The sequence below is a fragment of the Epinephelus fuscoguttatus genome, linkage group LG7 (assembly GCF_011397635.1).
Source record: "Epinephelus fuscoguttatus linkage group LG7, E.fuscoguttatus.final_Chr_v1".
NCBI classification, from domain to species: domain Eukaryota; kingdom Metazoa; phylum Chordata; class Actinopteri; order Perciformes; family Serranidae; genus Epinephelus; species Epinephelus fuscoguttatus.
In genome coordinates, this window is record NC_064758.1 from 37,560,095 (window position 1) to 37,576,848 (window position 16,754).

The 16,754-nt window shown below is 43.6% G+C and overlaps 1 protein-coding gene across 4 annotated transcripts in view; it reads left to right on the plus strand.

Moving 5' to 3' along the window:
- plxna2 (plexin A2) overlaps nt 1-16,754 on the plus strand; it is a 278,378-nt gene that overhangs the window by 227,029 nt on the left and 34,595 nt on the right. For all 4 annotated transcript variants that reach the window (XM_049580229.1, XM_049580226.1, XM_049580227.1 and 1 more), the window contains 3 exons: nt 157-425; nt 14,502-14,568; nt 14,805-14,951. In XM_049580229.1, coding sequence (XP_049436186.1) covers nt 157-425; nt 14,502-14,568; nt 14,805-14,951 — 483 coding nt within the window. The remainder of the gene's footprint in view (nt 1-156; nt 426-14,501; nt 14,569-14,804; nt 14,952-16,754) is intronic.

Genomic DNA, 16,754 nt, shown 5'->3' on the forward strand with positions numbered 1-16,754 from the left:
AGACAAGGTCAAGATGGAAGCTGAGTAGCAGCAGTCCTTCTCCAAACACATTCAGCTCATTACTGTTCATAAGTATTCATTACTGGGCATTTTTTATTCAAATCAGTGCTGGCAACACTCTAACATGCATCGTTCTCCCCTTCCTCTGCGGTGCAGGTGTCAGGCAATGGCCAGCAGAATGTGGAGAAGGCCCTGAAGCTGTTTGGCCAGCTCATCAACAACAAGGTGTTCCTGCTCACCTTCATCCGAACACTGGAAATGCAGCGTTCTTTCTCCATGAGGGACCGCGGCAACGTGGCCTCACTTATCATGACAGCCCTGCAGGGGCGACTGGAGTACGCCACCGACGTCCTTAAACACCTGCTGTCAGACCTCATCGACCGCAACCTGGAGAGCAAGAACCACCCCAAACTGCTGCTGCGCAGGTAACACAGCACACGTTTAAACGAGGGGTGTAAATCACTTGTGTCATCACAATACCATATTATATACATTATTTACCATAATCAGTTACAGAAGAAGCCGCCACACCTTACTGTTGCTTTAGGCACCTAAGAATAAAAACACATACGTAAATAATTGTGAATGACTGTGACTGGTGAAGTGCATTAAAGTTTACTTTAAATTGACTCCACTAGCACACGTAAAATATCAGCTTAAGCACTTTTACACTGCATAAAAATGGCTAGCTGACTTTTCCTCTACTTATAGCCAAACAAATCACATGTTATCTTTATTCTCTCCCTACTCGCTGTTGGATTAAGTCACTGCATCCCCCACGGTTGAATTTCAGCCTGCATACACGTTTTTACAGCCTAATATTGTTGAAACAGAGCAGCTAACATTAGCTCTTTTTACACAGAGGTCGCGTTACAGGGCCTTCACAAAGTCCGTTCTTCATCCCACTTTTGCATTTTTACTCAGAACCAAACAACAGCAAAGATCATCTTGGAAGCAAGTTAGGCATGACAAGCAACACATACACATCCAACTCTAGTTTGACATCTAACATATGCTTCAGCAACACTTGAGTTACATAAAGATGGCAATAACAGTCAATGACGTCCCTGTTATATTGCGGCTGATCTGGTCCTCTACTCGGAGGGTAAGGAGCTCCTGGTCCTCATTATTTCCACAATTTGTCAATATTTTGGCTGCTCTTCTACTACTTTGAGTTAGCTGCTAACTGCTGCTAGCTGGTTTTTACATCTCCTCCCAGTGGGTCACCACATAACACATCGTCAAAACATGTCACCCATCACGTTATGCAGGCTGTCCCTTTTACACAGACCTCGATTTGGTGCTGTTACTACCTCCGTTGCCAGCTTTAAGGTGAGACAGCTAAGAGGCCGTACACATGCCGTGTTTTTAACTGCCTGAAAAACGTGAGATTGGGTGCTGGGCGCTACTTTTATGCCTTTTTGTGCCAGTTTTCCAGAGTGCAGAGCTGATCTTCTTCCAGGTGCTGTTTATAAGTGTGTAGGCCTATCGTCTGTGGGACAGATATAAAGCTCAGGGTAACCCTGCACTAACATGATCAACTTCTCCATGTTTATCACAGACTGATATTTACGGCAGAAAGGAAAGGTATCTGTCGGCTGTGATAGGTTGTTTCTCGTTGCATGACAAGCAGTGTGCGCTGCTGCATTCCAAGAGTTGAACTCGATTTATCTCAGAGTGCAGCCACCGCACCCTGGCTATGTAAAAGGGGATACTGTCATGGCGAGTGCAACAAGTCAGCGGAGTTAGGCGCTCTGTCCAGTTTGTCATGTGTTCTGAGTATCTCATCTAGTACCTGCATTGTTTGCGCAGGGCATGCGCTTTTCCTGTTGAACCGTCTTTTCTCTGAATTCCAAAATATTCCCCCACAGCTGATTTAATCCCAAGAGTAAAGTAAATATCCTCATCATCTTTTTATTGGCTGCTTGGTCTTATTTGCCTGGTGCTGTTTGACTGTGACCAGGCGTGACATTGGACTTTGAAACTATTGGATTAGTATTGAATCATTGATCACTGAATCGATACATTTACCTATACTGATGGATCGTTAAACAAACAGTGATATGAGGGCTTGGTTCAGCTGGTGGCAGCTAAATTCAAAAGTTATTTATTAAATGTATTCATTAAACAGTGTGTCACTGGAAGAGCTTTTCACAACAAAGTCAGCAATGAAAAACTTGTTTGTAACTTATTAGATTACACTTCCTGTTTTGACTTTGAACTGATTAAAAAGTAGAGAGAAAAGTGAATTAACATAAAGCAATATAAACAAATTATACATGATCATATTCAGCCAAATCCCTTAATCCTCAGCAGCACTGTACAAAACAGTTTCACTTGTTTGATTTGATTAATTTAAGTCAGAGAGAGTACGAGCACACTGTCAGTGTATATCCATAGTGATCCTGTGCTCAGAGGAGAGTTACACAGTCCTTATTTAGAGACATGTAAAGTAGCGCAAGGCTGTAGGAGGATGTTGATACATATAGACAGATGGATAGGGGATTGATTCAGGGCTGTATGTTCTTCCCTCTTCTTCTTGTGGGTGGATGCATTCTGATTCCCCCCTCGTGTTCACATGTAGACGCCTCACAGAATAGGAGCTTGTAATGACTGCTACAGCACATCTACAGTAAACGCCGAGCGCTCTTCACATCACGAGAAACATCTGAATTTCTCTGCATAATTCTGTATTCTCTGTGGCGCCCGGTCTCTCCCCTGCTCTCTCTCAATGCTGATGTCAGTCTCACTTATCCTCCAGGCTCGGGGTCCTTATGAAACATTCAGAAGCGGTTTGACGTAACTTTTTTTTTCCTCCCCCTCTTCTCCCCGTGTCTCCAGTGTACATTGTTTTCCGGGGGACTTGGGGTGATGTGCTGAAACTTTAAACACCTGCCAAGTCCGTGCCCAAGTGTCCTCAGCTGCATTGGTGGCTCTGTAGGCATAGAAATGGGTTAAAGGGCCGACAGTACTCAGCTCAGAGGATACAGTTCTCTGTGAAAGCCTGACTGCTCTGTACATGATTTTGTGTTTACATGACTAATAAGTGGGGACAGTGAGAGCAGGCAGCTGCTGTACTTTCAAACAACACCTTCATTCTCATGTTAATGCTGCCTTTATTGTCCGTATTTGAAAAACCCACATTAACAGTCAGAGTAAATAACTGCCCGACAGAAAAGAAGCAGACGCTGAACGACAGAGAAGTGGACTAAAGCGACACAGCATCAAAATGGACCTGGATTAAGCTGTTATTTCACATGACAGCAGGGCCCCACGTCACCTCTAAGTTTTCATTATCCTTTCTTATTAGGAACACAGTGGTACGTAATCCTCGGGTCCTGCAGTCGCAGCCTGCGGGGCTAAATGTCCCATAGTTTTTACATTTTACTCCCCGTTTTTCTGAAGAATTTAAGGGATTATCGATTTGACATGGCTCTTTGCTGTTGTTGTCTTCCTCATCGCCTATTAAGAGAAAAGCCGACAGTCAAGCCAGCCGGCTGACTCACACAAACACACACACACACATGTGTCTGTGATGATAGTCAAATTGAGCACGTCTAGAAGCAGTAATTGTGTTTGCGCAGGGCGTAGAGTGAGGCTGCTGGGCTGCGCTTTGTTGCCATTTTCTCGTTCGGTTGTCTTTTCTGTCGGCTCTCCTCGGCCTATTATCGCATATAATGGGATCGTGAAATTCTTGCTGTTGTGTCGGCTAAGACCCCCCTCTGTTCTGGAATTAATGAATCAGCAGCATGTAAACAGATCTTTGTGCCTTTTTTATGGTGTCCAAAATGATCTGTTTGTGTTTGTGTGTCTTAGAGCACACTACCTCAGCCTGCTGGTGCAATAAAGCTGTGACGGCTATATTGGATTCCAGTGTGCTTCCAGTAGATTGGTAGAAGTAAGGGTCACTCTGATGTTGTTCTGAATGAATTATTAGTGAGCTTACAGTCTCCACGCCGAGTTTACATGACTACAGGAGAGAGCAAACATATAGGAAGAACTTCGAGGTCACCCGACCCACTTCCTGTTCTCATTTATATTACAGTGGGTTGAAAGTGCATCCCAAGACATGTTGGAGCAAAGAGTTTTGCTTCTCTTGCCGCTCAGCTGTCGTGGAAAGCTTTTCTCCAGAGGGGAATGCGTCCACAAGCTAGTGTGGGAGACCTTTTTAAAGAAAACCATAATCTCACAAGTAGTAGGATACAGAAATAGATGTATCTGTCACAGAGTTTTAGCATGTTATCCTCATGATCCCTCAGTGAACTGCAGTAATTATTAAAGTTTAATGTGCACAATGGATCCAAGTGGCTGTTTTTTAAATGCTGGTGATATTTTATATGTCTGTTATTGTTAACAGAAGCCATTAAAACAACAAATCATTAAGTATTTTCCAGCCTCTCCAGCATGTCTGTGGCCCTAACCCATTTTTTTTCTGACTGGAGACAGAAATCTTTTATGGCTCATGAACATATACTTTCAAAAAGCCTAATAACCTCCTAAAACAGCTGGACACTGCTGTGGTTTTTAGCAAGCAAACAGGAGTATTAATCTTTCTGTTCAGGACTACTGGGACGTAGTAGCTCAGTAGCTTGGGTTGGGAACTGGAGGGTCACTGGTTCAAGTGCCTGTCCGGACCAAATATGGAGTGTGGACTGGCGCCAGTTCGCCTCCTGGGCACTGCTGAACCCCAACTGCTCAGGGCGTCTGTCCACAGGCAGCCCCCTCGTTTTTACACCCCTCCATTTGATGCATGTATAGGTCCTGTTCGTGTTTCAGGCCTTTGTGTATATGACAGCGGAGTAAATCTGATCTGAATTTCCCCTCTGGGATTAATAAAGTATATCCTCTTCTATTTTAAATGACCAGTCTGATACCCTATCACATCTAAAGACAATGTGAGTTAAGGGTTCACACCCACACAGAGTTTAAAGCCTGCGACTCCACACCAGTCCATTGAAACTGAAGAAGCCTCTTGGAGGAGGGGCGTAACGTCTCCAAGAAACTCAAGCAAGTCCAGTTGCCTACGATATAGCACTTAAGACAGCTACTGGTTGTTGACAATATTCACATCCAAATACATATGATATTGTCATTGTCGTTGTCGGATCGTCATAACGAGTAAAGAGTTTCTTAAGACAGCTCAGACTGAGTTTCATGACCACTTTACACCAAATGATCAAGATCCTGGGAGTGTGCACCAACTGAGGTAAAACTGTCAGGATATTTTTAAGATTATTTTTAGGGCTTGTTGCCTTTATGGCAGAACAGCTGGAGGGTGACAGGAAAGTGACAGAATGGAGATGACAGGCAGCAAAGGGCTGCAGGTTGTAATTGAACCCACGCCGCTGCTAAAGACTCTGCCTTCATGAGGCGCACTCTCGACCTGGTGAGCTGGAGGTCACCCTAGAACTCTCAGGATGTTATTCCAACTCTGTAAATTTGTCTGCAACAGTGAAATAGTCACTGATAATGAGGAAAAAATAGGGAGTGCTGCACTGGGTTAAAGCTCTGTGTAGTTAGATGTGATAAAATCCGGTGCTCTGTAAGCATGAAGCAAAGAGTCGCTTAGAGATTAAAACAACTTTCCGGCTCACTCAGTGTAAAAGTCCATATTACAGGCAGGGAGTCCAAAAATGCATCCGACACGCTCTGACTGTAGTTAAAAATCCTTTATTAGTACATGGATAACCAACACGTTTCGACTACAGAGTCTCTACACCCTTCATCAGGGTGTGAACGCCCTGATGAAGGGTGTGAAAAGTCATTTGGTGTAAAGTCGGCATTAACAATGTTTGTTCACAGTGAAAACTAAGCAGCATACTTTTTAAACTTTACAGTACTTGAGTATGTGTGCTATATAGTGTATGTGCATATAAGAGAGTGTTTGTATACATGGTGCAGAGGGAAGCTGTGGCACAGCAGCAGCGTGGTACAATGTGGTTGCTCCAGCAAAGCAAGGCGCCCTTAATTATTTAGCTGCGTCTCTGCGGTGAGCTCCAGTTCGAAGACGGAGCACTGTTCCATCACTGGCCACAGCGGAGAGAAAAAGCGGAGGACAAGAGGAAGAAACGAAGAGAACGGTTGAGAATGTGTAGGAGCAGCGGAGGAGTATAGGATTCAGCGGCGGTATAAACAACTAATGAACATATTAATTCAGCAAATTAAACGGAGGTTCTGAATGCATTCCACGGGAGACGTTTCCAAGTTACGTGGGCAGCACAATGAAGATGCAGCATGTAAAACTTGTTCTCCGATTAACATTAACACCGTGCCTCTGCCTGCCTCTCACCATCTCTGTGTGCCTCCGACATGCCCACTCTCTGCATTCCTCTCACACACACTCTGTCTCTCACATGGGCAGATTATCTCCTGATAGTATTTTTTCTCATATTTGAGTGTTTAATTGCTGATGCGCTATCTATACTTTATTGGGAATGATAATATTAGATTAACTTATATCTGTCTGCAGTTGCACACTCTCAGCTTAATACAGAGTCCTAACTACAGATAATAATTCCAGATCCGTGATAAAAAAAAGCGGAGAGGAATGTGGCAGGGCGAAAGGTAGATTGAATAAAACGGCTGTTAAAACAACATCCCTCTTCCTCTCTAAGTGTCCGCAAAGATCCGACTGGTGCGTTCGCTGACAGTAGATTTGACTCCGTAGCCTCTAATATGCTTACAGTAGGTCATAAATATGCATTTCACGGGAGCGCTTCATGAAATTTCCATTCATTTGAATTCCTGTTCCTTGCCTGAGAGAAGCTGAATGGGCTGAAGTGGTATATCACAGAATGAAAATGGATGCATGTGAAAAGCCTCTTGGCATAAGCAGGATGGAAAACAAATCATTGTCATTTATTCGAAGGAGTAGTTAACCGCATAATAGTCACTGAGAACACAACAAATGCAGCGGGCTCATGTCACCGGCTGAGCGTAGCAAGGGGCTTGATGTGTTTGAATGCCAGAGGGTGGTTTGTATACGTTAGCTGTTCCTATTATGCTCAGCTTAAAGGTCCAGTGTGTAGGATTTAGGGGGATTTATTGGCAAAAATTGAATATAATACAATAACTATGTTTTCTTTAGTGTATATTTACATGAAAATAAGAATTGTAGTGTTTTTGTTACCTTAGAATGAGATGTTTAGATCTATTTAGGGAGATCACAGTGTTGCACCGCCATGTTTCTACAGTAGTCCATGTTACAGCCTCTCTATGAATTGACGCAGTTTGCAGGGGGAAAAGTTTATTATTAACAAGAATGAAATACTTACAACTCAAAGGATGAAACAAAAGGGGTTGGAGATCCCTCCGACAGAACCAAAACATGAGGAAGTCACTGGGGAAACCACGCTTGGCCGTCAGACGTAATCTCCAACTAACTAAAATAACAAAGCCCAACAATCTAATCCATGCTTGGAATGAAATAGAAACACTCCGCCCCTCAGCTTCCTTTTATCCTCTCCTCTCAGTTGCTCTCAGGTGCTGCACTCCTATAGAGACAGGTAGAGAGGAGCAAGAGGGCAAAAAAACCACACCCACTAGGGTGTGCAATCCAACACAGTACAACACAAGGCCACACGTAACAGCCCAGAATAGACAAACCAAACACTGGCTCTAGTTTGGGCCGTTTGTGTTTTCATGTTGGCCACTATAGTTAGCAGCCCTTCCACATGAGAGCATTGGAAAAACACAGATTTTTTTAAACATGAAACTGCTTTATTCAGTGTTTTACTGGTTTTAAATCACCAACTCTGTTTATTTTGGAGAGGAAGAGACCTCTGTGGATAATTTGGCTCGCAGTAAAAACCTCCTGAACTTAACAGAGAAAACAGGTGGGCACACATGAGCAGGTGCTAGGCTAACGGCCTGTTTCACACATGCCAAACAGCGTTAGAAAAACTCTTTTTTTCCAGATGAAAGTGCTTCATTCAATGTTTTTTTTTTCTCGTTTAAATCACCGGGTCTGTTTGTTGTGGAGAGGAGGACACCTCTGCAGATAATTCCGCTCCCGGTAAAAAAGCTAGCCTGTTCAGACCATCCTGATGACGTGAGCTTAACCTTCTGTTTCACTTTCTGTATCAGTCTGGACTCACTGCCGTCCCAAACACTTTCAGTCTGTGGGAGTACTCTCCTTGACAGACAAACTCCTTCAGCCAATCAGCAAAACAAAACAGCGGGAAATATTTCCTTCATCACCAACAGAGCCAGTTGATAAATCAAGTTTTGCCAAATCCAGTTGTAAGAACGGTGAAAACATCTTATTGTCCAAGAAACTTCAGGTATTCGAGTTAGCACTTGTTGCTTCAGGAACTGCCATTACTATTCGGCAAGCTGAGGCCTTATGTCATTAACCACAACGCAGTCCCTAATGGCTAGCCTGGAAATCCAGACTCAAATCTGAAAATCTGGATTTTGAGTCTGGCCCTCACCGATACACCCTTCCTACCCAAGGGGTGGCATTAACTGAGGCATTTTAAATGCCGCCGCACGCAATTGGATAGCATGATAGCCAATCAGAGCAAAAAACAAGATGACCTGTTCATTGCACTAAGCCCCATTTGTTTGCTGTGTGGGGCTAACTGATATATTATGCTTTTGCCGTATTCCGTCGGCAAAACAGCAAAAACATCCTTCCTGGAAACAAAGGCTCCTAGGGCAGTCTTCTGTTCCTCTCTCAAGGAAAAGATAAGTGTAGTTGGCTTAGCGTTTCTTCCAAAGCTAAACTGAATGGCCATCTTGGCTGTTTACTTTTCTACTCCTACGGTGCAGCGCTGTCATCATCATGTTACGCCCACCCAGAGCCCGCCTCTGTCAGATAGACTGATCTTATTGGTCCGATTGGTGATTCAGTGGGCTCTGCTCGACGGGGCCAGATTCCCGTTCAGTGCAAATTAGAATTTGCTAGGGGCAGGGCATCTGGATTTCCAGGTTACCTAATGGCTGCTTATGTTAGCAACTATAGTGCGTATCCCTGGTTGGCCTCGTTTGGATTTTAATTTCTAGAAAGTGAAAAGAGCGAAACAGAATGTTGACCTCATGTTATCAGGATGGTCTTACCACGGTGGTATCAAGTTATCAGGGATAAAGTTGAGCACACATAGCAGGCACTGGGCGAGCAGCCCGTCTCTGGCATACCAAACAGCCTTGGAGAAACATAGATTTGTATCATAAGTGCTATATCGTAGGCAACTGGACTTGCTTGAGTTACTTGAAGACGTTTGATGAAGATGAAGAAGCCTCTTGGATAAGAGGTGAAACGTCAAGAAACTCAAGCAACTCCAGTTGTCTGCGATAAAGCACTTAAGATTTCCATGACCTGGATGACTGAGAATCTTCGCTGGCATTGATTTGTGACATGAAACTGCTTAACTCTAGGTCTTAACCGGAACAAAGAACACTGACAGAATTTCTAGGAGAAACTTTAGTTGGTTGCAGTTTGAAATCCTCTCTGCTAGACGCCACTAAATCTCTCTAAGTCATAGACGCTGTTAGTTCTGGTGCTAGATCGCTCTCACTGTCCATCACACCAGTCGAGTGAAAACAAATTATAGCATGTACCGTGTCGTGACTTTATGTAGGAGACATATAACATCTCTAGTCAGTTAAGTTCCTGGAAACCACATTTGAAAGGTGCACTCATGCTCTTCTGAGGCGTGTCTTTCAAAAGAACCTCTGGTCTCTTTGGTATTTAAAGATTTGAGATGCCTTCCGCTCTCTTTGTCTTGATAGGGAGAGATTTTAGCTCGCAGACACTCGCATTCTCCTAAAAGCTTTTTGAAAGCAATATCTAAGCTTTGACAATGTGTTTGATTTCCTCACTCACCACTGCGCTAAGTGGAACTGATGCTGCTCCTCATGGTGTTTGGATTGTATGTTTTTTTGGCTACATTAGTGAAATATGTTCTTGCGCCCATTTTCTCTCAGCGCCCTACCTCTCTGGTGCTCATCCCGACCCTTCCTCGTGTCTGTTGTCATTTCGCAGCCTCTCGTTCTGCCCTTCCATTATTACTGAAACTCCTCTGGTGCTTGACGACCCCCACCAGAATGTTCTGTAATAGCCAACCGCTTCTTTTTCATGTTAAACTCTTTGCTCTCCATCTTCTCCTTAAGTTTTGCCTCTCTCTTTACCCAGTTTCTTTGTCTTTTCTCTTCTTTATAATGTTCTTTTAATGGAATCACAGAACATTGCCTCTATCACCTTGAGACTTTTCAATCTTGTATTATTTTTCTCCTCAGCATTTTTGTAATGAGATTTCCGCCCATGCAGAGCAATGGAGTACAGAGTTATTAAGAGAGCGAGTATTGTGTTTGGCATTAGTTTCATTGAAAGACATTCCACAGCCTGCTAATATGGCCCCCCCTCTGCCCGTGCTGCCATTAGGAGACCAGAGATGGGGGTGGGGGGGGATGCAAGGCCCCTCTTAAACACTATGTGGGATAATGAAATCCTGATGTTCATTAATGAAACTCAATTAATAGAAAGAAGGAAGTGGAAGGCAGATGAGGAGGAGGACAAGAAGGGAAAGGAGAGGGAGGAGAACAAAGTGCGTCTCCCTCCCGACATTCAAAAGGAGAGATATTAAGGGGGAGTCAGCGCAGCCCCCACAAAAAAGGCTTTATTTGACTTCCTTCTTCGGGACTTGCTGAGCTTATTAAAATGCTTAATAGGTTCCATTAACTTCTAACACACTCAAGTCTCGTATAAGCTGGGAGGGGCGCATGGTAAGCATGGGGGGGGGGGGGGCAAAAAGAGGCGAATTTGAGTAGAAGAAGGAGGGCAATTACAGAGGGATTTGGGGCATTGTCCAAAAAATCCACAATATATTTAGGTTTATTCAGCGTGGAAATACAGCCTGAGGCGCTTGTTGTGACTCCTTATTATGTTTTCCAATGAAGTTTTTTGTTGTTGTTGTGCAGTATTGCAAGGTTCAGCTTGTGGATACTGTATGTGTAGCTCTTTCTTTATGTACCCTCACCTGTGTGTTTGTATACGCCAGAGTGACAAAAGAGGGAAGAAGCATAGATCTGGTGTGTGTGTGTGTGTGTGTGTGTGTGTGTGTGTGTGTGTGTGTGTGTGCCACCAAAGAGGATGCAGTCACACACGCACAAGAGCACGCACTTCTTCAGCTCTTCAGCAGTGTTTACTCTCTCATCCTGTAGCTGAAACTGGGTGAACTAATCTACATCTCTCTCCTCCCCCGCTGGCACATCGCACTTCAAATAGGCTGTCACCCAGCTCTCCATCCTCTCAACGAGCTGCCAATAGACTGGCCAGCAGTCTCGTTCTCAGAGGAATTGCCCGCAGGCGTGGGAGACAGCATCACAACTGAGCCGCACATCATTCAAAACAAAATATAACCTCTGCACCACTGTCCACAGCAACCGGAGGAGAGTTGTGTATTTGCATGTGAAAGAGAGAAAAGAAGTTTCACTCCATCTCAATTTAATGAGAGCGAAATAATGACTGACACTTTGTCCTGTGTCAGTGACTCAAATGTTATAACCTCCCCCAGCTCACACAATCCGTCAGGGACTTCTGCCTCGGTCCCAGGCTCTTGCTTATAGCCCTCAAACACGAGTTAACGCAATTATCTCCATAATAGTCATAATTTCCCTTTAGGTCCATTCAGAGCCTGAATAGGTATAATCATCCCTGGCACTATTTAGCTCTGAGGAGACGAAAGCCGTCTAGCTTGCCTTTAATACCTGGCTGCTTCGATTCCTGCTAATCCCCAGTTCAGCACACAGCGCTGTAAGGCCTCTCTATCATATACACCGGAGTAATCACAGTAATTTCCTGCTACATTAAGAGGGTCAGTTTTTGTTTTTTTTTTCAGCACATTGCCATTTTAAAATTGGCAACACTCATGTATAAGCTGAAGTAATCATTCGCATCCAGGTGACAATCAGAAGCTGTTACGGTCTTACAAACAGCAGCGTAATCATATATGAGACACTTTATCGGGGTCTCTTAAAGGAGCTCAGTACCACATTCAGAGCACATTGATGATTTAGAGTCTGAGTCGGGACTGTCTGCACATGGCTCTCAACATGGAGGTGGCTGAACCAGCAGCTAGCACCGGTGCTAACAGTGCAAATAATGCTAACAACGACAACAGTGCTGACAGAGCTAACAGTGTTAACCTGGGGGCGAACTGACGACGCTGGCACTGTTATTAGCTGTAACCACCTTCAATCGATGTATGAGCGCAGTGCAGAGCGACAGCGTTCTAGTAGGATACACACACGTGGAGTTTGGCCGTCTACCAAAACAATGAACCGGGAATCTCATAGGTAGCATGACTTCATTCTCTGCTCAGGACACTGTTACTCCACTATATCTTTACACAGCAAATACTGGTTTGCTGCTATTTTAATATTCTAAATGTCGCAAATAGAACTTTTAGAAGTTTTATTTGGTGCTGTGGTAAAAGAAGTACTCAAATATTGTACCTAATAAAAAGTAGAAATACTTTATTCTATAATATTTGTATTAATAATCTGAATCTGAAAAGTAACTAGTAACGTGAAGGAATACATTCCCCCCTTAAAATGACTATTTGTATATCACTTACTCAACTGTTACACGAATGAGTTAAGTGATATTTGCATGTCTCCAGTGGACGAAGAATCCAACAAACAGAACTGTAAGCTGCTGTTTACAAACTTTCACACAACCTGTGCAGTATAATCTAAGTCTTGTTTATCCAGTCATATGCTCAGTACTTCCCAAACACATGTCACACACGTTGAAAATTGAATTGAAATTGAAACTTACCTATGCTCTCTTCAAAGCCAGGCTCCTTTTTTAGTTGGCGTTAGTGTGGCTTCACCAATGTCAAACAGTAAACAATAAACAAATAAAAACTAACAATAGAGACAGTGGTAGACCAGCAGCTCACATGTTCAGCGAGGTAAAATTACTGTATTTGTCAATGGAGACTGGCTTTGAGGAGAGCAAAGGTAATTTTCACTTCCTGTTGAGTTGCCTGTCAGAAAGGACTGTCTGTTTGGGAAGTACTGAGAATATGACTTTATAAATAAGACTTAGATCATACTACATGAAGTGTGTGAGAGTTTGTATAGAGATGTTTTGATAGAGTTTTGCTGTTGTCAAACCCTTTGACTTCAATTGATCGGGGATTTTCTCCACTTTTGGATTCTTCGTTCACTGTGGAGGCATGCGAGAAAATTGAAATTTTCTTCATAAATTCAAAGTAACACGAGGTGAGTAACTGATATACAAATGGTCATTCAGGTGATGAACTGTTCCTTTAAGATGTTAAATAAATGTAGTGAAGTATAAGGTACAATATTTGCCTCCAAAATGTTTTAGAGCAGAAGCAGAAAGTCGCCTAAAATGGAAGTACTCAAGCAAACTACAGGTAGCTCAAAATTGCACTTAATTCCAGTACTTGAGGAAGTGTACTTAGTTCCTTATCACCACTGGATCAGTGTGTGTAGCAGCTATGTTTGAACACCAAAAGCTGGCTGGTAAAATCCACTTTCAGTCCAAAGCAGTTTGGTTATTGCTGTTTTTCGGGCAGTGGTTTTAATTGTGTCTGCATGTGGGTTTGTGCAGCAGTCAAACGACGCAGGCTAAAGAGCAGGCCAGAAGTGTTTTTACAAGATGAGGTGGGAGCTTGTTGTTGCTATTCACCTCAGGTGCTTGTCCACATGAGCTGCACAGAACTAACCCTTTCATCTGTGCTTCATGCTCGTTAACCATTCCCACCTGGCTGTTTGGTATTCTGCCTTTTTTTTATATATAAAAATCTAACCTCTGTTTCTCTAGTGTTCCATGATGGTGCTAATGAGGCAGAGGGGGGATGTTTGTCTGGCATTCAAAGAAAGATATGAGCAGGAATCATAAAAGAGTTACACACGGATCCTCTCGTGCGCTCTGCGGTAGAAACAGTCGAGAGGTCATTGCACACTTGTGTGTTTTCATGCCCAATCAAGCCCAGCAGCAAGCTGTACCTCCATGTGTGATTGACTCGGAAGGGAGGAGAGGCAGGGGAGGAGGAAGAGGGGGGACATGAGAGGAGAGGAGATCGTTTTGGCTGTGATCAGGTGTTACCTGGCTGTGACAGCACTCGTCTCTCTCAACAGCTGAGGCCTGTCACAGCTGCTGATGTCCCGCTGTGTTCAACCACACGTGAATACGCACACTTAGACACACACACACACACACAGGTTCGCTCACATCCATGCATACTCAAGCACACACTCTTTTTAGCATGTGCACGCACACACAGATGCCCTCTCTCTGCTCGGCTCTGTTCCGCTCACTCACTGTGACCACAGTGTTGCAGGCGGTACACAAGCAAAACCAAATGGCAGGATGCACCCACCCAGGATGCCAAGATAACCTCCGTGAAGTCTTGCACATAACCTCATGAATTATGCAACTCTTGTATTATCTAAAGGTTTTGGAATATCAAGAGTAAGAATGGAGTTCAATTTTGTTTTTCCTGTTTTTTTTTATGTAATATCAGAACAGAGTCGGTCGCTGAGAAGATGCTTACAAACTGGTTCGCCTTCCTCCTTCACAAATTCCTCAAGGTTCGTACGCCAAGAAACACATGTAGTGTGTGTGTGTGTGTGTGTTTACAGATATACAAATATAAACCTATCTTGTGTATCATATTAATTTTCTAAATTTAAAGTGTGATTGCACGTTGTCAGATATTTACAGTATGTGGACCTGTAGGTGTTTTCAGTCTAGTGAATTTGTGTGTTTATGCCGTGATGTTCCCTCATGTGTGAATCTGTGGGACTGTGTGCATGTGTGTTCACAGGAGTGTGCCGGGGAGCCTCTGTTCATGCTGTACTGCGCCATCAAGCAGCAGATGGAAAAGGGGCCCATTGACGCCATCACTGGAGAGGCCCGCTACTCCCTCAGTGAAGACAAGCTCATCCGCCAGCAGATCGAGTACAAAACCCTGGTACGTCACACTCCACGAGGCACACAAGCAGTTTGCCAGAGGCTCACAGACACACACACAAACACACGGGTTCACTCTGAGAGATAAAGGTGCTAACTAGAACCATATAGGGTTCTCTGGCTTGTCCCCACGGGAGAACCCTTTTTGGTTCCAGGTGGAAACTTTAATAAAGGTTCAAGCTAGAACCATTTGTGAACAGCTCAACCAAGAACCCCCTATGAGAGGTTCCACAGAAACCCTTTCTATGGCGTGACGGTTCTACCCTGAACCCTCTTTTACCTCAGGCAGCTATGTTGTGAAGAGCATTTTCTAGCTAGGCAGATCCTAACCCATCTGCCTCGGCTACAAAGCACTTTGGCTCAACTCTTGTTGATTTTAAATGCGCTATGTAAATTCAAGTGACTTGACTTTTCCACCAATATGGTTCCATTCCCACACCTAGTTTTGAACCATTCAGAGCATTTTGACCAAAAGTAAATTGGTTCAGAACCTGAAAAGTTGGCTTCCAGCAACCAAAAAATAACAGGTTTTTCTTGGACTAAGGTGCAAACCATGATGGCATCAGTGGGCGTGTCATATTTTTCAGGTTGAAAAGAGAGGATGGAGTCTTGCATGTAATAGTCGTCTACGTCCTCTTATTGTTAATGTCGTAGTTGGTCCATGTTTGTTTTTTGGATAGAAACAAGTATCTGTTAGAACAGAACAATAGCTTGCAGGCAATGAACGTAATCCGCCATCTTGCTATTGCTGTACTGGTTACGTCCATCGTGCATTGTGCAATGCCATTCGTTAATGACACATCCTTGATTACAATGGTTCTGCTCAAAACTGGTGGAAACTGGGCTGGTTTGCCAGATAGCACCAAGGTTCCAAGAATTCTTAGCAGATCTGGTTCAAGAGCCAGAGCTAATTTGGTGGTAAAGGGGTATCTGTGGGTTTTGTCCTGAACCTTTCCATCTTCTAAGGGTGCTAACAATAACCCACCCAGTAGGTCTACCCAGAGCCCTGTTGTATTCCAAGGGTTTCATCTAGAACCTACTCAAGGGGACTCCAAGAACAGTAATTGACCACATTACCCATAGATCTCTTTCGCATTAATCAGGGTCTTAGTTTAACAGATTAGCCTGGGGCCAAGGGAACTACATCCAGCAGCCTAGAGCTTCACGGGACACGTAAAGGCCTGGGGCTGATTTGCTCCAGTACAACCAACTGCACTCATGGTTCATAATCATGTTTTTAGGGGGTGGAGATCTTGTTGAATCACTACTACTACAGCCTTTATTATTTCAATGATGCAGTAGGGTTGGGAACAGAAACTCGGCTCCAAATTACCAATAATTGAATTTTGGCCATTCACGTGGAATTGTATGGCAGGAAATGATGGAAACTGGAAACGTCTATGCCAGAACACAAGTAAAATGCATTGATTAAGGGGACTCCAGATACGTCTGCATTCAAGAATACCATTTGAAACATCGGTGAACATTTGAATATTTGAGGGGGAGGATCTTTCAACAATCTTTGAAGAACTCTTTCTTCCCAAAGGGTTTTTTGATAGGACCCTTAGTCTTACAAAACCCCAGAAAAACCCTTTGGTTAAAAAAGGGTTCTTCAGAAGCAAATGGCTCTGGTTAGGAAGAACCCTTTTGGAACCCTTATTACTAAGAGTAAACACGTACTCTACAGTGTAGGCAGCTCTTGACTCAAGCATTGCTTGATTTTAAAATGAGATAAACACAGATACTAAAGCCCACACTCATACGGTTTCCTAACTTTACTTTTTTGTCTTTACTTTTTCACCAC